At 44.8% G+C, this 22502-nt stretch overlaps 1 protein-coding gene across 1 annotated transcript in view; it reads left to right on the plus strand.

Annotated features, from left to right (window-relative positions):
* Positions 1-72: 72 nt before the first annotated feature.
* The window catches only part of TPPP (tubulin polymerization promoting protein), a 50437-nt gene continuing 28007 nt past the window's right edge, over positions 73-22502 (plus strand). Inside the window, exons 1-2 of the mRNA XM_083473376.1 lie at positions 73-213; positions 16752-17066. Of these exons, the coding sequence (XP_083329502.1) occupies positions 16756-17066 (311 nt within the window). The 5' untranslated portion in view covers positions 73-213; positions 16752-16755. The remainder of the gene's footprint in view (positions 214-16751; positions 17067-22502) is intronic.

The raw sequence follows: 22502 nt of genomic DNA on the forward strand, positions 1-22502 counted from the left end.
AGCAGGCGCCTGGCTGGGCGGAGTCCCGCGTCCGGCCCCTCGGCGGCCCTTCGCCAATGCCGGGCGCGCAGGGCGGAGCCGGCCGGCCGCCTCAGAGCCGCGCTCAGCCGCCGCCGCCGCGGACGCTTCTTCTTCTGCTGGGGGCTCCGCGCGCCCGAGTCCGGGGCCGAGAGGGGGCAGCGCGGACGGGCAGGAGCCGAGCGGAGCGGGGAGGTAAGCGGGGCCAGGAGCGGGGCTTGGCGGGGCTGCGCGCCTCGGGCAGCGCCGCCTTCCCAGGAGCGCCCGCCAGTTCCGGGTCCCCGGTGGCCTTTTTTGGGCTGCGGCGGCGACGGCGGCCAGGCAGCCGGCCCCCCAGAGCTCCGCGCCCGCCCGCCCGCTGAAGGCTGCCGAGTCCGACCGGCGGGCGGGCGGGAGGGAGAGAGAGGCGCCGGCAGCCCCAGCGCGCGCGGTTGCGCCGGCTGCTGCCACCTCTGGGCGCCCGCGCTGGGGCTGCCGCGCCGGGGAAGGCGCTGCTGGCTGGCCGCCTCCCGGGCTGCAAAGCGAAAGCGCCGAGGCGGGAGACGGCGCTTTCCCCTGCTGAAGTTGGCGTCTAAACATTGCCGGGCTTTGCCTCTGACCGCCCTCTTCGAGGAGAAATCCCGGCTGCCTGCTCGCTGCTGCTGCTGCTGCTGCTGTCTTTGCAGCCCTCCCGGCCGCGGGCGAAAGGCTCTCGGAGCTGGTGGAGCGGTCGAAACAAACAGGCGCCTGCACGCGAGGAGAGAGATGGCATTCTTTGAAATTGCAGGAGCCTTCTTGCATTTCAAGGGACGGGTCCCTGTGGACCTCCTGCTCGGAGATGTGCACCCTTCTGCTCTAGTAGATCTTGCTTGAAAAAACCGACTCCCTTTCTGCCCCTCAAGCCCAGAGAGATCTGAAAGATTTTGCTGGCAAATAAACAGCCTCTTCCTGCAAGCAGAAGCTGCGCACATACACGAGGGGGGTGGATGGTGCCGCCTGGGGGGGATGTGTGGATGGGATGGGGGAATCTTTAGGTTCTTCCTAGTTATGGCTTCCAGATTTTTCTGGTGTTTTTCTAGGTGCTTCAGTGTTACGTAATAGATCTTGAAAACTGGAGTGTGTGTCAGACTCGCTGAGGACCCCCTTCTCGTTGCCCTTCCATTGCAGTGTTTATCTTTCATTTTCTGGGGAAGAAGGTTCCTGAGAAGCGGTTGTCAAGCGATAGCTGGGTGGCGACAGCAGCAACTGAGGGTCCTTATGCATGTGTTTTACAAGGGAGAATAAATTGTGCACCTTCCCTGGAGGTAGCAGGTGCAGTGGAAATGATTCACACTGGATCCTTCGGTTCCACTTTCTGATTTCATTCCCGCCAGAGGGAGAGCAGTATTTACTCATTTCCTCCTCATGTTGCTGTCTGTGCACAGCACCTGATCTGGGCTGCAATCCTCAGACCTGGCCGTTTCAGAGCAAGCCCCTTGCATCAGTCAGGAAGATTGCAGAGAGAGGGAGCTGGAGGGCTGGGACAAACCCCCAAAGCACAGGGGCTCAGGTGGTCTTGTGTCCTCTGCAGCAGGGGGGGGGAGGCAAGATCTGTTGGCACACAATCCCTGAGGACCCTTCCCTGAATTTGCCGCTTTCATTCTTTTACAGCCTTTTGATTTACACAAGTCAATAGAAGGGAAAGGCAGCCAGGCAGGATTCTACCTTTATACAGTAACACCCCCCCCCCCCCTTCTGCCTTCTAGTAGGCTAACCAGTGAGGATAAAAGCACTGAGGTGACTGGAACTATATCTTTGTAAATAACTGTAAAGGGTAAATATATCTTGTGTTTTGATGTGTCATGCCCTATCTGGGTGTTCAGAACCACATCACAGGAAGTGTGTGGGGGGGCTGCTCATGTCTGCACTGTGTCCCAGCAACCCCCTCCCCCCAAAGTGCTCTCTGTGTCTTCAGTTGGGTCTGACCCTCTGACCTGGAGGCTCTTTGTACAAGTAAAATAAATGATGGCTTGTTGCGGTTATCTGGATGCTAAGGAGAGCCACTCTGCACAAGCTCAGAATCTCTATTATTTCAGAACAGTTGCAGCACTGGAAAACCTCTGGAGATTAGATTATTTTTATTCTGCCTGTTACAGTTTTGGCCTGGTGCTTGCTAAGGTGGCGAAACCTGTGCCTGAAGGGTACCATTTTATAGTGTAGGTGGAGGCTTGTTAGAAGGAATGCATCATCTGCACATAGAAAACTGGTATATCAAGGAGAAGACTAGCCTAGAGCCCTTCTCTCATTGGCATGTTGGTTTTCTGTGTGCTATTAACCACCTGCTTGGTTTGTTCATAGGGAAAGAAGAGCAATTTCTCAGTACTTTGTAAAATTAAAAACTTTGCAGTCGATGAATCTATTACTAGGGAGATCTAAGTAACCAAAATTTCCATATGATCTTAATACAGATTAGTTTTTGTCTACATGGACAAAGTGGTTCCTCCACTCTTTCAAATGACACTCAAGTGTGGTAGTTCTGAGTTCTATTGTCTATTGTGTCCGGAGACAATAGTTATTTCAGAGAGCTGAAGAGTGATCTAAGATAGGCATCATTGCCAATGGCGTGCATGCTCATCCCACTGTAGTGTCTCTTCATAGGTTTGTAACTTTTGGGGGGGTAATTCAGAAACCTACAAACTGGTTTCTGAATTAGCTTGCCCGCCTTTCATGGAAAATTGCTATATGTACTGACCTTTAATGAAGTATCCCATGAAGCCTTCATGCAATCATTGTCTTCCTGCATTTTCCCCATGGTGCTTCCACCTTTCCCCAGGCAGAAGAAGGGTCCTCCTTTTCCCAGAATGGAAGAGCTTGTGCTGTCTACACAGTTCTGGGTGCCTTCAGTGTTACTCTTCCATATTTTTAGAAGTGGGGTGACACATCCAGAAAGGGGGCCTATTGCTGCTCAGCACACATTCATAATAGGATTTCTGGCAGGTGCCATTTCATGACCTCATCTAACTAGGCCTAAACGCATGCCTCTCTGGTCTCTCTAAATGAATGAGAAAAACCAGAATGCCTTCACATTACGGTAGTGCACTTGTGTATGTGAGTTTATTGTGGGTTTGTTGCTACTCATACTTGCAATTTAGTTTTTGCAGCATCTCTATGATGTCCTGCTCATAAAAACACCACCCCACATCTCCTCCCTTTAATTCGGATTTATCATTTCTGCCAGTTGTTTTATTTAAATGTATTAGGTATTCCTCAGATTTCAATGGGGAAGAAAATGGGTTGCCATTTTGGTGAGGGTGATACTGTGTGGACACTGCAAACAAACACGACTCCAGAGTAGTGATGAATCAACAATAAACTCACATAGCTGTATTTTTATTTTTATTTAAACTATTTATTACATGCTCTTGGGTCCATAGCTCTATCAGTGTTGGTGCTGAGTCTCAGTGCCACTATAGAGAATGCCCTCTCATGTCACCTCGTACTGTATCTCAGGGGATAGAGGTGCAAGCTTTCAATCTCCTCCTCTGGGAAGCAAAATATGACGAACAGCACATGCAAGCTTGTTAATGTGGTGGGAATCCATAATCTCCCTGAAAAACTTATCCATAGGCCCAGGAGCTGCTTACTCACAACTCTCCTTATCCCTGGCCATTGGCCATGCTTGCTGAGCAGCAACATCTGAAGAGGCAAGTTAAGTACTGGCACTTAGTGAGACCATATGAATGTTTGGGCTCACACCCGCTTTGCCCTGCCCAGTCCTTTTTGCTGCTGCACTGCGCTGTACCAAGGTTTGGCTTGGCTCATCATCCAACTAGGATTCGTGGTTAAGCTCTCTCCTCACTAATCGCAAGCAAGAACAAACGTTCACGATACTGTACAGCAGCAAAAAGGACTGGGCAGGAGCAAAGTGCCTGCAAGCTCCTCTCCAGGAGTCCTCATGCTCCTGTAATCTTGCTATGCTGCAGTTTGGTGTAGCTCAATGTGCAAAACAGGCCACAGAGTAGCTATAAGGATAAGAGGAGAGATGCCCATTTTGGCTGCTTTGAGCTTTATGGTGGTTACCTGGAATATTATTCTTTGCTTGCTAGGACTATGCAAACTACCATTTTGCTTTGAAGTGCTCGAAATGAGTTTTTGCAGGAGCCGAACAAGCATTGCCTGGAACCAAACACAGGATGTTAGCTCTGTACCTGAAGATATTTTGTGCTCTGTTATCTCAGCTTCAGAAAGGCACCCAGCTAGAGAGGATGGTTATGTAGGAGGGGAGAAGTGATGCAGCATGTGAGCATGAGACATGTACAAACAAAATTGTTTAGAGAAAGCTGTCATGACGAGTTCTCCCGAGAGCAGGGAGCCACCTACCGATATAGAAATAACGTCTGATGACTTTCATGTCTTGCATAGTGCTCTATGAGACCCTCTGAAGAAGCCCCTTTCAAAGCATGGCAGAAGATAGAACTCTGAAAGGGGCTTCCCAAATCCCACCCCTTAATTGTAGTCTCTTTCCATCTTTGCCAGCACTTTGAAAGGGACTTAAGCAAGACCTGACAATCAGCTGATCCTATAGAATCCACTCTCCATTTATCCCCCTTGTTTTGGGTCTCTGTGTGCATTTTTTTATCATTGGTTATCTTGGTGCTGAGATTTGCTAGCATAGGTAGATGACTGAATATGTAATTAGGATTGGTGTCTTGAATTGCAAAACATGGCTTGCATATTCTGCAGCTCAGTGCACCATTTGATTCCTGTTTTCTATAAAGTCCTGAAACATTTAACACTATCCTATATTAGAATGCTAACTGTAGCAGTTTGGAGACTGAGGTCACATTTACCCCTGTGATATTGGTATCTATCACAGGATAGATGATCCACCTGTACAGTACTGTTGCTTGCCCTCAGGCTTGCAAATAACCACTAGCCTGCTTGCCTGCTGGAGTGAAATAATAATTTCCAGCCAACCAGGTTGGAAAGCTTTTGCAAATGAGAGGGCAGTTTATTCTTCTTTTATTTCGGGCTGTCAAAAAGACCCAGCACAGGTGTGCGTGAGCTGGTGTGCTAGGAAAGCTGCTTTGTGCCTTTGCATTTACTCCTGAGAGTAGATGCAGGCCTTTGCTATGTTTTGCTTGGTCTGACCATTGGAGTTGTTTTATATGTCATTATCAGCACCATTTCTGTTCCTCCAAGCAGCTGAGAATATATGGTCAGGTCAGCTGATTTATTTAGGCAGTTTGAGCTTCTTTCCTCTTGCCTCAGAATAATTCCTGTGTGTTTTGGAAAGAGGCCAGTAAAGTCCATATAGCAAATTGCTATGATGCTGCAATTTTTACTCTTATTTGCAATCTACTTTTTAAATTAATGTGCTTTATGTATTATTAGCTTCTTCTGTCTGAAAGATACTTTTTATAGGCATTTATCAGCATACATACTGTATGGTGGAGTTTATGTAGGTTGATTTTTTTCTATTTAAAAAAACAACAACATTTAACCTGAAATTGATTCCACAGATTTTGTATGTAAATGTGTAATATAATTTCAAGTTTTAAACAACATTTCCATTTCCATTTTGTTGGAGGCCTATGGGGAATGTGTAGCATTTGAACAGTAAGTTACTTAATTTTCTAAGAATTTATGTTACAAAAATGAGAGAAGACTGGCCAGTTTTTCAAGGAGTACTGTAGCACCTTGAAGAGTGAACATTTTTGTGTGGCATAAGTGTTTTATATTTTCTACTTGTAGGGTAGAGTCTACTTCTTAGATGCAGCTTTTTCCAAGCTGAATCAATGAAGCTTCTGACTGTGGTTTATTTTTGATCAGAATTCACCACAAGACCACATTTTAGGCATGTTGGCTCCTTGGTTTAGGATAGTGACTTGTTTCCTATTTCCTTCAACAGCCTTCATGACAAAAAATCTGACCTGATTTTGCTAAAACAAGAAACACTACTTTGCTCTTAATGCCTAATGAAAAAACCCAAAATTTGGCAATATAAAAAGTTTATGCGGATTGTTCATTAACACTTCCATAAGCTCAAAAATGTTGGGGTTTTTTAATTTTAAAAAATGAACGAAGGTTCACAAGGGCAGGTTGTGGGAATGCTTGTGTGTGAAATCATATGAATCACCTGAAAACTACATGGATTGGTAGGGTAGCAAGCTAGCTAGGCCAAAATCATTTTTCCATTTGCAGACAGGAGATACAGAAGAGCCCTAGTAAAGCTGAGGTCCAGTTCACACATTGTGGTTTTTCTGGTGTACACCTAAGATGCTCCGAGTGTGCACCTATTGCCTGATGTGTTTCTGCAGACATATATGCCATACATTTGTCAGATTGCAGCTCCCTTTTGAGCGGCAAATCCAGGTTTGTTTCTTTGTCAGACATGAAGCTGCCTTGAGTGTCCCTATAGGACTTCCAGACATAGATACCAAACAAATGCCACATCCCCTGGGACTGTAAACACCAACTATTCAGCAGGTTGGATTCTGACAACCAGTATTCTTATCCAGTGGCAACTGGTCACAGACCTCATGCAGTTGAACCCATGAAGAATCTTGGCCTCCACCAAAGAATGGCTCCCTTCACTCTTGCTTGCAACAGCCGTGCTCAGCACAGAGTGAGAGAAACATCCCAGCAAAGGCAGTCTTAAGACTATAGGAACTTCTTTGCTGGATCACATCAAGGTGCAGCTTTGAAAAGAGTTCTGCTTTCAGCAGTGCCCAGATGTCTAGATGCTCACAAGCAAGGCATGGCCTCCACTTATTGCTTGCCTTCAGTATCACCCCTGAAGATAAGTCAGGCATGTCCACTTTCAACTTGTGTCCGGCCCTGGCAGCTGCAAGAACAAACTGGGATAACAGACTGACATCACTAGCTGGGTTTGGATTGCAGGGACCAGACCTGAGAGTTATCTACATCAGCCTTGGGTCATCTGGAAGGGCCAAGTAGCCCATCAGCTGATAGGCCACCAAACCATTCCCCATCTGACATTGGATCAGTGGCAAGTACGTGATCAGGCAGGGAAGTGCTGCAGATATTGGTGGCTCTTCTTCTTCAGGCTGATTAAGGCAATCACACTTCAGCTTTGTGTTCATTTCCACCTCAGTGTTGAAATGAGATAGAGCACAACTGTTTAATCTGGCACTGAGATGTCTAGGCACTAGACATCTGGGCACTGCTGAAAGCAGAACTCTTTTCAAAGCTGCACCTTGATGTGATCCAGCAAAGAAGTTCCTATAGTCTTAAGGCCTATCAGCTGATAGGCCACCAAACCTTTCTCCATCTGACATTGTCCCACAATGTGGTGACTCTGCAAAACTGACTTGTCCCTTGGAAAGCTGGTTCTTCACTCCGGGTTCACCCTTCAAGCAATCTTGTCAAGCTTCACCAAAAATTAAATTTGGGTATCAGGTCTTTTTTCAGCCCAAACTCACTGGAACTCAGTTTGGCACCTTTCAGAGGAAAAGGGAGGCAGTCGTGGTGAGTTCTGGCACCTCTTTTTCTAGGAAAATAGCACTAGATTTCAGAATTTTATGGTTCCTAGCCCCCCACCCCACTCCACAATTGGAAAAAGGCTTGCAAACAGGCACTTGCCTGGTCACCTGTGGTGAGTAAGGATCAGTGGCAAGTACGTGATCAGGCAGGGAAGTGCCGCAGATATTGGTGGCTCTTCTTCTTCAGGCTGATTAAGGCAATCACACTTCAGCTTTGTGTTCATTTCCACCTCAGTGTTGAAATGAGATAGAGCACAACTGTTTAATTAACTTGTAACAATATTCCATAGAACTGAATTTAACAAGGTGGGGACGGAGTGGGGGATTAAACGGTCAGATTGCAGAAATTTAATAGAGCCAGGAAAGTGAAATTGACACCCTGAAATCTCTCTCTGATGTCTTCAAGCAGTCACCACCTCTTCAATTTGCCTCTGACACACACACACACACACACACAACGCAGCAGCTGTGCAGCACCCTAGAGCTGTACAGGGCAGCTGTTCAGAGCTCACTAAAAGAAACAGTGATCCTTTTCTTTATCAGTGCTAATGTTTACTACGAGACCCAGGGATGCGTTTAAAGTCATCCATGTAAATGCTGATCCTTTGTGACACCATTTGGCTGCAACAGGGGATGGCTGCTCTGCACTAGTCCAGGGCGCACACAGCATTTACTTTCATGCAGGATTTTCAAGCGAATCCTGAAGGCCTTTTGCTGGTTCCTTTCTAATTTGCCATCTAATAAAAACCAAAAACAGATGATGTCCAGTTTCGGCAATGCCTTTATCTGGAAGCTCTTTGGGGGCCTGTGTTCATGGTACTAAGGTCAGCTTTCCCTCTTGGACCTGGGCAGAGTTCACTTACTGCTCCATTCGTCTGCTGCCATTCCTCCAAGGAGCATGCACATTTCCCCCCTTTTCATTCTCACAACCACCCTGCGAGGTCGGTTAGGCTGAGACAAAGTGACAAACTTAGCTTTGCTAGCAAGTGACATGGTTAAGCAAAGATCTCAATCCTGCAGCAGCAGGGCTTCCTCCTCACTGGCCTGCAGTGGCTCTCAGGATCTTTCGTTGAGACCGGTCAGGTTGTTTCTTATTGAGCAAATATCAGATTCTTTGCCTTATAGGCACTTAGGCCTTTGGCATGTTTTTTTATTTATAAATATTTATTAAGATTTTACAAATTATATCAAACAAAACAATACACACAAACACAAACAAAAAAGAACAAGTATAATTTCAAAACCTTATTTTCTTAAAACTTACTTCACCGACCTCCTCATACCTCCCCTATCTGCATTCCCATTTCAAATATTTAGTTCAGCAAATCCTCACCCTTAATTTTATCTAATTGTCAACCTTTCTTTTCTTTTGACTTAATCTTTACAGCTGTACTCCATTTATTTTCTAATCCTTTGGCATGTTTTGTTTGGTGCTATTTGCTAACCTCACGGACAGAAAGTTTATTCAGACCGATCTCGGATGGACCACAGTTTTATTTGCACAGATCCACCGATCCTTTTCCCTTGCATGAAGCACCTCTGTTAACACCACATAGGTAGCTCTCAGAGTACTTTGGGATGTTTAGCCGGATACGGCAATGGGAGCGTGCAGTCACACTCACAAAGTCCCACAAGCTTCAGTCTTGTCTCTGACGTTTAGCATCTCTATGAAGCTTCTGGGTGGCGGGGGCAGGGCAGAAATGGGGGGGGGAGTGTTACCAATATACAAATGACCCCCAGCTTTATGCCAGCATTTCATCAGAATTAGGAGATGCTGTTGAAGTGCTGGACCAGCACCTGCTCTCAGTTATGGGCTGGATGAGGGTCAGTAAGCGGAAAGTAAATCCCAGGAAGTCTGAGGTTCTGTGGATCTGTGGTTTATAGGTTTGGGAATTAGGGAGTTGGCCACTTCTGGATGGAATGGTGCTTTACCTGAAGGACCAAGTTTGCAGCTTGAGAGCGCACCTTGATTCCACATTATTGCTGGAGGAATACCCATGTCCAGCTGGTCTGTCCAGCTATAGTCATTCCTGGACTAGAACATCTTGACCTCAGGTACCCATGCACTAATATCCTCCAAATTTGATCACTGCAATGTGCTTTACGTGGACTGCCCCTTCTGGCTGCTTGACAATGTGAGACAGGGCATTGCTAGGGGTGGCCCCCTGATTATGAAACCATGACCTCATTTAGCACAAGATGAAAACTGTTTTGTTTACCCAGGCCTTTGAAATGTAATCAGCCTTATTGCTGACAGTGTTACTAGGATCATAGTCAGCTGCCTCCTGTAGACCATTGCTCTATTTAGCACAGTTTTGTCCATACAGTGGTGCCCTGCAAGACGAATGCCTTGCAAGACGAAAAACTCGCTAGACGAAAGGGTTTTGCGGTTTTTGAGCTGCTTCGCAAGATGAATTTCCCTATGGGCTTGCTTCGCAAGATGAAAACATCTTGCGTTTTTTGCAAGTTTGTTTCCTTTTTCTTAACACCATTAACACAGTTGCGACTTGACTTCGAGGAGCAACTCATAGAACGCGGTGTGGTAGCCTTTTTTGAGGTTTTTGGTAATTTTTGAAGCTTTTCCAAAACTTTTCTCACACCATGCTTCGCTAGACGAAAAAACTTGCGGAATGAATAAATTTCGTCTTGCGAGGCACCACTGTACTGAGTGACAGCGGCTCTCCAGAATTTCTGACTGGGTTTCCCCCCGTGCTGCCCAGAAATGCCCAGGGTGGAACTGTGTGTAAAGTAGATGCTCTACCGTTGAGCTACGGCACTTCCCATCGTGCATGTTGTTTTTGTGCTAATGCTAGTTTGTATTGTTGGGCTGTGTTACTTTGTGCAACCGTTGGGAGAAAGGGTGGGAAAGAAATACATCTCTTGCAAAGCAGATATAGTTTCATAGTTGTTTTTTGCAGTGTAGGGGAAAGCATGTTATGTAGCATTTTTTTATTTTTGATTACTCTCTGCAAATGTCTTATACAGTGGTACCTCGGGTTAAGTACTTAATTCGTTCCGGAGGTCCGTTCTTAACCTGAAACTGTTCTTAACCTGAAGCACCACTTTAGCTAATGGGGCCTCCCGCTGCTGCCGCACTGCCGGAGCACGATTTCTGTTCTCTTCCTGAAGCACTATTTCTGGGTTAGCGGAGTGTGTAACCTGAAGCGTATGTAACCTGAAGCGTATGTAACCCGAGCTACCACTGTAGAGAGCTTAGGGCAGCTGCAGAGCTGGTTCTGTTTTGCCCCCCAGAGTGGTAACAGAGACAAGGCAATTTGGAAAGAGGTTCTGTATAGAACTACAAAACCCCCATGTAAACTAACATGTTGTATCCCCCCCCCCCATCTGCCCTCTGAAAAATCAGTAAATTCTCTTTAGGATTTCCTTTCCTAAAGGGAGCCTTGGATAACCTGTGTTCTGAGAAGAACTGCAGCAGCTGACAGTAAAATCAACTGTGTGTGTAGCGTAGAAACATGTCTCTTAATTCAGCCCTGAGCAGAACTGAGAAACAGGCTGCATTAACGCTGATTCTTACTGATGCTTATAAAAATTGGGCCAGAGATGCATTCACAGTGATGGCCTTAAGCTAATCATCCTCTGAATTAGGAGAAAACAACTATTCTCCTGCGCCTGCCCAGCCCATCCAGTTTTTCTGAGTATGCTTTGTCAAAAGATGGAATGAACATACCAATATACTGTAGGATACTGTTATCAGGAAATTTCTCTGTGGAAGCCCTCTATGAAATGCGCAGGAGCTGCTGCACAAGGACACACAAACTGTTGCTGGTTGAATTTGATGCCCACATCTGCATTGGGTGGGAATGTCTGTTCCCATTTAGTACTGCAGGAACACAAACAGTAGTAGTAGTAGTGGGACCCTCCAGTTTTTAAGCATAGGGGGGGGGACGACTAACCATTTCTTTCCTCTCCCTGTATTCTCAGCAGCCAAAGCAATGGTGGGAGTTTTCACTGGAATACGTGGTCCAGGCTTCCTGTGTGTTCGACCACAAACTTGAGGGGGGAATTGCCAAAACTGAGCAAACTGCTCATTTTTCAGAATTCCCCATCTCTCCTGCCTTTGCATATTGCAGAACTGGTACAAATCAGGGTGCAGCTCTTATTCTGATAGATGTCTGAAATGGAACTTTCCTTTATTGCGCATTTCCTGATAGGTTCTTGACTATTGCAGACTGACATTGAGGATGACAGTTCAGAAACTTCAGCCGGCCCCAAATGCAGCAGTGTGGCCTTGTCAGGAACTCTCTATGAGGAGCACACTAGTGAGTTGTGACCACAGAATGGGATTATAGGTTTGGTGCTAAATTATAGCATCTGAGGCACAGTTGACCTGTTCCAGAAACAAACTTAGTTTGGAGGCGGCTCCCCTTCTAGCGAATTCTTTCCCCAAAGTAGATTTCCTGGTTGATTCAATTAGTGCTTTAAGAGAGACATTAAATGCATTTATTTTCCACCAGGCCTTTTAAGATTTCAACTGAATATTAGTTTTAAACATGGGATTTGTAACAAATATTGGTGTGTGGAGTGTTCCTGTTCAAGGTTTCCTGATTGTCCTGTTCTTTTCCAGGATGCCCTTTTTTCTGTGTTTTGTGGCCAAAGCATAGAATCATAGAATCATAGAGTTGGAAGAGACCACAAGGGCCATCGAGTCCAACCCCCTGCCAAGCAGGAAACACCATCAGAGCACTCCTGACATATGGTTGTCAAGCCTCTGCTTAAAGACCTCCAAAGTAGGAGACTCCACCACACTCCTTGGCAGCAAATTCCACTGTCAAACAGCTCTTACTGTCAGGAAGTTCTTCCTAATGTTTAGGTGGAATCTTCTTTCTTGTAGTTTGGATCCATTGCTCCATGTCCGCTTCTCTGGAGCAGCAGAAAACAACCTTTCTCCCTCCTCTAGGTGACATCCTTTTATATATTTGAACATGGCTATCATATCACCCCTTAACCTCCTCTTCTCCAGGCTCAGCCCTCATTGGGTTGCTGGGGTTTTTTTTGCTTTTGCCCCCTTAGGTCACCCCAAAAACTTTTGTACTTCTTCAAACCTTGGAGCCACCTGGTCTCTTTCTTAGCTACATAGGGATCCACACTCAGAGAATGTGTTTGCTATTAGCATATATAGGATCCTGTTTTATGATATATAGTGTCCTTCCAGCTGCACCGTTCGCTTCTTCTTGGCAGTTTTTATTTGTGTTTTATTGTGCTTCTTTTTATCTAATGTTGTGAGGCACTTTGAGGACCTTGGCTGACAGAAAGTGGAAATTAAAATCTTTATATATGAACTATTTCACTTGCAAAGGTTTGCAATTCTTGTCAGTTGAGTAATACTGGGGAGAAAATTGCGTGACCCTAAATTGCTGCAGTCTCAGCAATTTACATACATTGTGCTTGATGAACCCTGGCTGGAACAAGTATCTGTTGTACAGTGACTAGAATAAATTGTACAACCACTATCCTTACCCGGCCGTTACCCACTTCCACCCTTATCTGTCCTGACATGATCTCTGTAGTTGAACTGTTGATGGACTGGTTGTCCTCTGTGCCTGTCTATGCTGAAAACAAGACTTCCATTGTACTCCTGACTATGCTATGTCTGCTCTGTCTAAAATGGAAGCCTGTCACTTGACAGGTGTCATCAGACGTGTCATCTGAATGTCGTCTTCTTGAGCAGAATGCTTTGGGAGGTTTTAGGTGGGAGAGGGCACCGGGAAACCCACACTGTTGAGCATTAGGAGTACTTCTGTTGCTGGTTGTGCTAGCAAAGATGATGGCAACAAAATTTAAAAGCAAGTGTCATGGCATTGGGGAGACAGAATCTTCCGTGGGTGATAATTTCTAGGATGAAAAGCTCCTGGCAGAAATAGCAGCTATGGTGAATCAGCAGTGCACCATGCATTATTAGAGCAGAGAGGTGAATTAGAGCAACTTCCGGGAGTTTGTGGGAAGAAGAGTGATAACTACCATATTTTTCTGTGTATAAGACTAGGGTTTTTTCTTTTAAAAATATGTTTAAAATTGGGGGTCGTCTTATACATGGATACAATCTCCCCCCATTTTCTTTATTTGGAGACCCCCAAAACAGTGCGCATCTTATACACGGAAAAATATGGTAATTGTGGTTGATAAGGTACAGAGACTAGAAAAATACACCAACCCTATTGTAATGGGTATGAGTTACTCGTGCGTAAGCTGGTGCCTTTCTCGGTTAATTTGCCTTGTTAAACCTTTCTGACTGCACAGCCCCTTCTCATGGTGGCTGCCTCAGTCACTGGCAGAATCCGTCAGTGGGCGTTTCTTGAACCTCTTCCAACATAAAAGTTGTTTGACACCCAGTCTCCTCCTCCTCTCACTGCGCGGGAGTCTTCTGTGCAGGAAATGCGTGGGTAGCGGAGGACCTGGGCTCTCCTCACTGATGTCCAGTGAAGAGTCCTGGAGCCCTCTCTCCAATTCCCCCGTCTGCCCCCCTTTATCCCTGGTGTTGCGCTGATTGGCTTCCCCCTCTACTGAGCCGTTTCTCCCCCTGCTGCTGGGTCCTTCGCCAGCATCATCTGGGAGCCTCCCCTTCGCCTCTCCCTCCGATGTCAGTTCCCTGACACCTATAAACATACTGAAATTTTAAAAGCCATGTGGAATATTTGCAGTAGGTGCACATACGTTTTTCTTGCTTGCCAGATATAAAGGAGGGAAGAGTAGCTCAGAATAGCCACTTTCAAAGTGGCTAGAGTTTTGGGGAGGGGTTTCCAAAGCAGGTGGGGATGTTGTGTGGCTCACCCCGTAAAACTGACCCCTGCTTAGCAGGGCAGATTGCATGATGGTGCTTTACCTGAAGATCATAATTGTTCTAATGTTGGGAGACACTCACAGAGTAACCCTTACTCAGATGTAAGTCCTGCTGAGTTTTGCATGGTGTACTCCCTGGGATATGTACCCAGGATAGTAGCACCTACAGTTTTTGAAATTTGCTGGGGATGTCTGTGGACCACTTAAACTTCTTGTTGTTCAAAAAGATCAAAGTACAGATGCTGTACATAACACACTTTCCCACCCCACTCCTTCAGTGCTGGCATTGTCAAAACTAGTGGTGCTTTATGAAAGTGTGGGCTGGTGAATGCTTAGGGAGAAATTGGCAGACTGTTCCAGTGCCATGTTATGAACATGACGGGCCATTGCCAGGACCTTGATCTGTATTTTCAGAAAAATGAATTAAGTGAGGGCAAAGTGCACATATTCTTGACTGTTCTACAGCCTTCTTAGGTTTCTGAATAGAATTTGTAGGATAGAGCTTGCTTGAGAACATCTGCTTGTAACATAACCAGTTTGAGACAGTGGTCAGATTGCTGAATCTTGCCTTCATCTCCCCTATGGTTTCTTGGGCAGTGAAGTGTTTTTAATGGGCTGGTAATGCCTGTGGATTTGTTTTCCAGGCTATCTTAAAAAAGAATAACAAGCCGATGGTGATCTTACCGTTGCTCAGATACTGGTATGAATAATTTGATCCAAAAAAATCCTTTTTTTATATAAAAAATACATTTCTTGTAAACAGATTTTGTGGTTTGGACAGCTGGCATGACTGCCTCCCCAGAGTCATTCAGTGTCACCTGTATGGGTGGCTCTCACTGCCTCCTCCTCCTGCTCCTCCTCCTTCTCATTCTGCTGCTTTTGCTGTTCCTGCTTGTCTGGGAAAGGCTGCTGTGTCATCCATGGCTTCCCCCCTGTATTTGGAGTGTACAGGATGAGACCCCATGGAGCAAACTGGGAGACGGAACAGGGCTTCCCCCTCCCTTCTGTTCATCTGCCTCATGGGCCTTTGCACGGGCCCCTATCCTGCACTTTCCCCCCATATACTGCTGCTCACACGGCCTCACCTGGTGCAGGCGCCTACTTAAGACTGTTTGCTTGGGCTTACAGAAGTAGAATAACAATTCCCTTGAAAGGAACTATTGAAATTGTTAAAAATCTGAATCGTTTCCCCCAAACTGCTAATGATGTTCAAAATTCACCCTAAATGCCATCTTAGGCTTGACACTCACACATACATACTTTGCTTGATCTCTCCTTGCTTGAGCTCTCAACGCTTCCTGGTTGGCACTTGAATTAAAAACGGAAACTGAAAAGCAGATAAGAGATATGAGAGTTCTGTCCATGCTGTTAGGTCTCTGAAGTCTGAGGCCTAGTCTACATATCTGGCCAAATAAAGTAGGAATGAAGATTTTAGCCAGGGTGTGCATGCCTTTTTTATGTTGTTATTTTTCAGATTACATTAAGTACATTTGAGAAAACAGCTGTTCCAACAATATACAACGAACAACTTGACCTGGTCTTTTTACAGATTTGTGTTATGCTGGATAATAAAGTTTCATTTGATTATTCTAAAAGGTCACACCATATTTTTTCATGGGTAGTGCATGGTTTCCTGCCACAGTCCAAATAATTACCGTATTCAATAAGTATTTGCCATGTGCTGTAGAAAGAAAATGGATTACGCTTGCCTCTGGCTGCTCCAACTTGTCACGCCAGCTTCTCAGCCAATGCTATGGACCACACCAAGAGCCCATGCTGAGACCAGTGCAAGCGGCTTGTGGGAGTGTGACGGGTGCAGTTGTACTGGGCATGGTGCTTCTGAAGCAGCGGAGGAGGTTCCACCACTATTGCTCCAATGGGAGGCGGAACAGGGGCACCAGATTTGGGGGCTGCACAGGGTGCCTCTGAAATTTGAGACGCCAAGGTCTGCCACAGAGACCAGTCCCAGTTCGCCAGCATCTGGCTATCTCCATTTGTGCTGCTGTTAATAAAAAAAGGCTAAGAGAGCATTGTGGGGGTGGCTGTGGCTCTGGAAGTAGAAGACTAGCCGAGTAGGGAGCAGCCTAGTTTAGGACATTTTACGCTTGATATGCTGGTTTTCTTCTGCCTGAGAGTTTTTACACAGGGAAGTATGCAATAATGTCCTTCTGTACTGGCATCCTGAAGTGGCGCAGGCCACTCTACTACCTCAGACTGCAGCATATGTAGACTGGGCCTCATTCACTCATGCCAACAAGCCATCCCTCACCTGACGTTGAACATCTGTTTTGGAATTAATACTTTTCAGTTGTGAGAGCAGTTTAAGAGAAACAGAACAAAAAATTGCATATTGGTTTATTTTCTGAAAAGGCCAAAAGCAGGGCAGTTCTGTTTAGATGTGGTCTGGTTTTTGTTTTAATGCAAGCAGTGGCCTACAAAGAATCAACTTCCTCTTCTCCATCTTCTCTTTAGCGCAATGGCTGACAACACAAGTAAACTCACCAAGCATGTGAACAAAACGCCTCCAAGGTCTCCTGCAGATTCCGCAAAAGAAAAAGCAGCCAAAAGGTTATCCTGCGACTCAAACAGCTCCCACGACGGGGCCAGTGGGCCAGAGCTAAGTGCTCTTGAAGAGGCTTTCAGGAAATTTGCTATCCACGGGGATACGAGAGCCACGGGGAAAGAGATGCATGGGAAAAACTGGTCCAAGTTGTGTAAGGATTGCCACGTGATTGATAGCAAGAACGTGACTCTCACCGATGTTGACATCGTCTTCAGCAAGATCAAGTAATTTCTCCCTCTGCTTCTTCACCTTACATCTCCCCCCCCCCCCCGATATTTGTATTGCTGAGTCTGTTTGTGAGTAATAATAGGTGGAATATGTTGGTTACATATACCCCAATTACATCATAAACATTGTTTTTAAGTTCTGTAAAACGGGGGGAACACCATGCTATCCTCAGATATTGTTGGACTTCAGCTCTCTGCAGCCCCAGCTAGCATGGGCAGTGATCACAGGTGATGGAACTTATAGTCCAGCAGTATCTGGAGAGCACCAGGTGAGCTCGCCATGCTTTACAAGTTTAGATTGCACACCTGAGTTTCTTTTTCTATACTAATTAGCATTCACAGGTTACACATTCCAGGCTAAAATAGATTGATAGGCTGGCTAAAATAGCCAACAGTCATACTCAAGAGTCGACACATTGAAATTAATGGCCTTAAGAAAATTAAGTATATTTTAATTGACAAAATGTATGTACTGTTTTAATTAATAACATCAAAGCATAAAAACATATTAAATTATTGATTAAAAGACCAATGAAATCAAGCATTAACACCAAGTTGGCATAACATTTATTAAAATATAAATAAAATCAGTAGTTTTAAAACAAATGCACAAAGTTAAAATTATTTGTCTGGATAGACTTGTCTTTAAAAATGCTTTTAAGAGCTGCCAAAAATAATTCTCTGAAGTGTAGGTGTTGCTACACTAAAGCATCAGTTCCTTGCAAGTGAGGAACAAGCATTATGTGGCACTTGTAAAAAGGTCAGTTCTGCAGATAGAAGCAGTTGAGCGGGTGCATACAGGGTAAGGCAATCCTTCAAGTCAACTTAAAGGCTTTATATACTAATGGTAATATCTTGAATTTTACTTAGAACTTTTTAAAAAATATTAATTTCAACGAGACTAAATGTGACTAACCTTGTATATTGGCCATTATTAGCTTCACTTCTGAAAATCTCCCTAATACTATTTTTATTCTGGGACAATTACTGTGCACTGGATATTTGTGTGAGAAAAACTGTTTTGCAGATTATATGTATGGTGCCTGGTATGTACACTTCTGAAATGTTTTGGAGTCTGGCTTTTGCTGAATATTGTTACCTTTCTTAAAAAGAAAAGGAGAGATAGCGAGTGCCTGGCTACCTGATGCCCTGCAGAAGGAAGGGCAAGGGGAGCCCAACCACCGCCCATCCCTTCTTCTGAATGTGCGACTTGAACACAAGGCCTGGCTACAGTCTGAAGGTGCTTGGTGGAGCAACCTAGCTGAAGCTAAGCTAAGCTGAAGCTAAGCAGGCCTGACTTTGGACAGGGCCTCGATGGGAGTAGGTTGGGGGACTGTAGCTTAGCAGCAGAGCAGTTGCTGAGCAGGCAGCTGGTATTGGGTTCAATCCCTGGCATGAAAGAACCTCTGAAGAGGCTGCTGCTGCCAGCCAGAGAAGATGGACCAGTGGCAGGGCTCCCCCCCCCAGCTGGAACCCAGTTCTGGCACCTCTCAAGTAGGCGCCATTGCCATTCTAAGAGAAAGAAGGGAGGTACTCTTGGCAAGTTCCAGCACTGACCAGTGTTCTGACCAGCTGTAACGCAACTTCCTATAAAGGAGAATGAGATAACAAAATGGACTGTGCTCTGTGCTAGGAATGAGTTGCCTGAATCCCATTTTGCCATTATAATAAGAAATTGGGGGGCAGTAGGTTCTTCGGGTTATGGTTAGGAAATAGTTCCTTGGGTTGAAACTTGGCAGTGTAGGAGAGGCGGGTTGAGAATGGTCCATGCCAAACTCGGGTAGGAAATGACTTATTCTGAATTAGCTGAATGTTTGATGAGTGATTCTGGCATTTTGACGGAAGTGATGTCCATTTCTGCCCATAGAGTTTGCTGAGGTGGACTAGGGAGAAAATGTCTGTGTTTTTACTGGGTCTTTTGGGGAAATGTTTCGTAAGGTCAAAGGGGAACATTTGGTATATGCTATTACCTAGTAGCAGTATAACATATTTGTAGTTTTTATTTAAAAGGTACTTTCCCGGCAAATGTTACTCTATGCAGGCAGTAAGAAAATTCTCACACATGCTCAGTATGAACCAGTGTGGTCTTGCAACAGCATATACTTCTGAAAATGGAAAGCTGAGTCATATTCCCTCTCAGAACTAATGCCTGTATTTCACTCGAGGAAAGCTGAATTAGGGAACTCCTTGCTGCAAGGAAAACACTGTTTCAAGTCTCAAACCTTGTCATGGAATTTGTTTCAGGCTCTGTATACCCTTATGTTTTTTCCCCTTAGCCTGTTAAAGATGATAAGATGATGGAGATCAGGATTGCAATGAGGGGTTTATTAAGATAAACGCTGCTTATATAAATTATATGCAGTTGTTTGGAATCCTTTATATATCTATTGGCTTACCTAATTACTTAAAAGGCACGTGTTTTTACTAACTGCTAGTGACACAAACCAACACCGCAGTGTTATGCAGAACTACTCTGCCTGGACTTCAGCCCTTCCATAGTTTGGCTTGTAGTTAACTAAGTTTGCAAATAGTTACAATGCATTTCAGCAACCTATTAAGTCCAAAGCGTGAATCCTATCTGTGCCATAAGCTCAAAAACTATTTAAAAGGAAGACACTCTTTTTCTCTCTTTTGCTGATTCTGCACTATGGAAGAGTATTAACTTACTGGACAGGATTTTTGTTTCAAAACTATTCCCATCCCTGTGTGGGAGAGGTACAGGAGGAGTAAGGAGGAATGTTTCACCTGCGGCTGTCCTCTACTAAAGCAGGGGGCTGGGCTAGAGTCACTAGATGGCCATCAAGATCTTTCCCACCTCACCATTATATGTGGATGGTGGTTATTACCAGTTAGGCGCCTGCAGCATGGAAAGAGTGGCTCCAGTTGCATAGGCTCAATGCGTTAGTGCAGTGAAGAGGCAAATCTGGGGCTTGAGTTCAGTCTGTCACTATCAGCCATCCAGCTCCAAGGTGGTACGGAAGCTGGAACCAAACACAGACCAGGACACCATACCGTATCTCCTGAATAATGCATCTTCCTGTAATTTCCCACCATTTTGAAACAAAAACAAAGAATATATATTAACTAGATGTTGAAACTATGAATTTGCGTGAGTCTCCTTCCTCTCCTATTGTAGTTACTCCTTATATGGTGAGAGAATCACATGCTTAAATGCCCCTCCCATGGGAAAAAAGCACTGCACATTGAAAACTAGCCTGTCAAGAGGGGATGGGTGGGTTCTGGCCCAGTCTCTATCCTGACATGCTAGTTTTCTATCTGCAGAGCCCTTTTATATGTGAACAAATATTCAGATATACCTACAGTGTAAAATGGCGCAGCCTAGGAACAGCTGGTGCATATGATTCGCCGAAAAGGTTATGTTTTGGTTTACTCCTGCCCTTCTTCTTGTCATCCAGTGTGTAGTAAATAGTTGGATTATGTTGCCATCCTCCGTTTAACAGATGTCAGCAGCCTGGATTAAGCAGTCTCAAAAAAGTGTTAAAATAGCCGTCTGTAGCGATCAACAGATTGAGGTCACATATTTTAATATTACACCATTAGTGCCCCATTAACCAACTTCACCCATCCATTGTAAGATAACACAGTATATGCTTCCATCATTTCCCCTCTCTTAAAGCAACACAGTCAATAAAACCTCAGTTTGGGTTTTCTGGTTTTACTCTGTGGAAGGAGAAATAGGCAGAATCTGACTGTTTTTTTAAAAAATAGTTATCAAGGAATAGCAAGGACAAGAGGATAACAAGGTGATACACAGCAAATTACAGGTGATTTGTTGTGTGATGCTGAATGAGAACACCTGTGCAGGAGAAGAGAGGGCCACCCAAAGGTAGTCTAACCCTTTATGCCCAGCGCAATCCTGTTACTCAGGAACAAGTGTGTGGACAGTATCAATAAATAGTTGTGTCAGGGTGGAGCTAGGAGTTGCCTGTTACTGTTCTTGTTTAAGAGAGACAACAAAGTTCTTGTTTAGCTTCCTCACTGGTGTGTCCTCTAAATCTTCCATGACAGTAAGTCCTCCTTGTTCCCTGATAAGTGTGCTTATGATTGCAGACTATTTTGATTGTGCAAACAATGAATTTGGTACTAGACAGAGAACTAGGCATCCTAAGAAACTAAGCTTTCCTTAAAAATAATATACGTTTCTAGTCCCTAAGGTTGCAGTGATGAACATTTGGCCAATATTTGCTGCTCTCAGAAGCAAGGAGGTGACTCTGCACATCTGGAGGGCACTGGCTTCAGGGTTTTGCATGGTTCTTTCCATCCCATAACCAGCAAAATGTGATACAGATTTTGCAAAACAAAATATGTACAGACACAAATGTATGGAAAACTTCATGCAGGTTGCCAACCAAGCTTTACTCAGAGTAAACCCATTGAAATTAATGGAGGTGAATTAATTGTGGCTATAAATTTCAATGGGTTTACTCTAAGTAGGACTCGCATAGGATACAATCCTCGGCTTTCCTTGACTCAGCTGAGCACTCCTGATAATACACTGAAACTGACCATGTGTGTATTTTATATCCTGATAGGGGAGGGAGGAGCCAAAATCTTCTAAGAATAGATATGAGGAGCCTATGACATATTGCTTTGGGCATATAAATTTTCCTTTTTATCGGGGTCAGCAACTGTTTGCGGGAATTTGATACTGAAGATATGCCATAAGTCATGTTGCCTGGCTGGTTGTAGTAATCAAATAGCCTCCTGTATAAATACTTTTTTTATTTTCAAAGCCACAGCCATGGTGGATGCCACTGAAAAATATGGCCATAAAGTTGCTCATTTGATGCCATTCCTTGACAGAAAAAAATCCAAATATTGCTGCGCATACTGGCATGTTGCTATGGCCACAGGAGGCCTGAATGACATCATGCCCTGGATCTCTTGTGAGCATTTATTTAGAAAGATGTCTCCATAGAAACATTTGTTTGTATATGTGTTTTTCTCTGATGTTACCAAGTGTTACATTTTAAATGTGGGTTTCTGTACCAGATTGCGAGCAACATTAATGTTAACATGAAGAGACACTATAAATACACTTAGGTCTCTTCACACCCCAAATTAGATAATTGGGGGAAAGAACCCATCAAAAGAATAAATACTGGGGGGTTTTTTTGGAGGGGGGAGAAGTAGTTGTTGGTTTTCCATGGAGTGCTCCTATGGCACACTGTGTCTCCACTTGTGAAAATTTCCACCCATGTTGTCAACAACACAAGTTCCAATTGCCAGCTGCTGTAGCCTGGTTCCCACTGTACAGGTCACACGGGTCTCTCATGTGAGAGGCAAGCATGTCTGCATCATGCAAGTAGCCACAGCAAATCAAGTAAGCCAGATGTAGCTGTTGTCCCTGACATCTGGGTAGGTGGATTTTAGGCAAGGAAGCCTCTTCTGCCCTCCTTCTATCTTGTTGCT

Source organism: Podarcis liolepis, assembly GCF_965112155.1.
Source record: "Podarcis liolepis genome assembly, chromosome: 13".
NCBI classification, from domain to species: domain Eukaryota; kingdom Metazoa; phylum Chordata; class Lepidosauria; order Squamata; family Lacertidae; genus Podarcis; species Podarcis liolepis.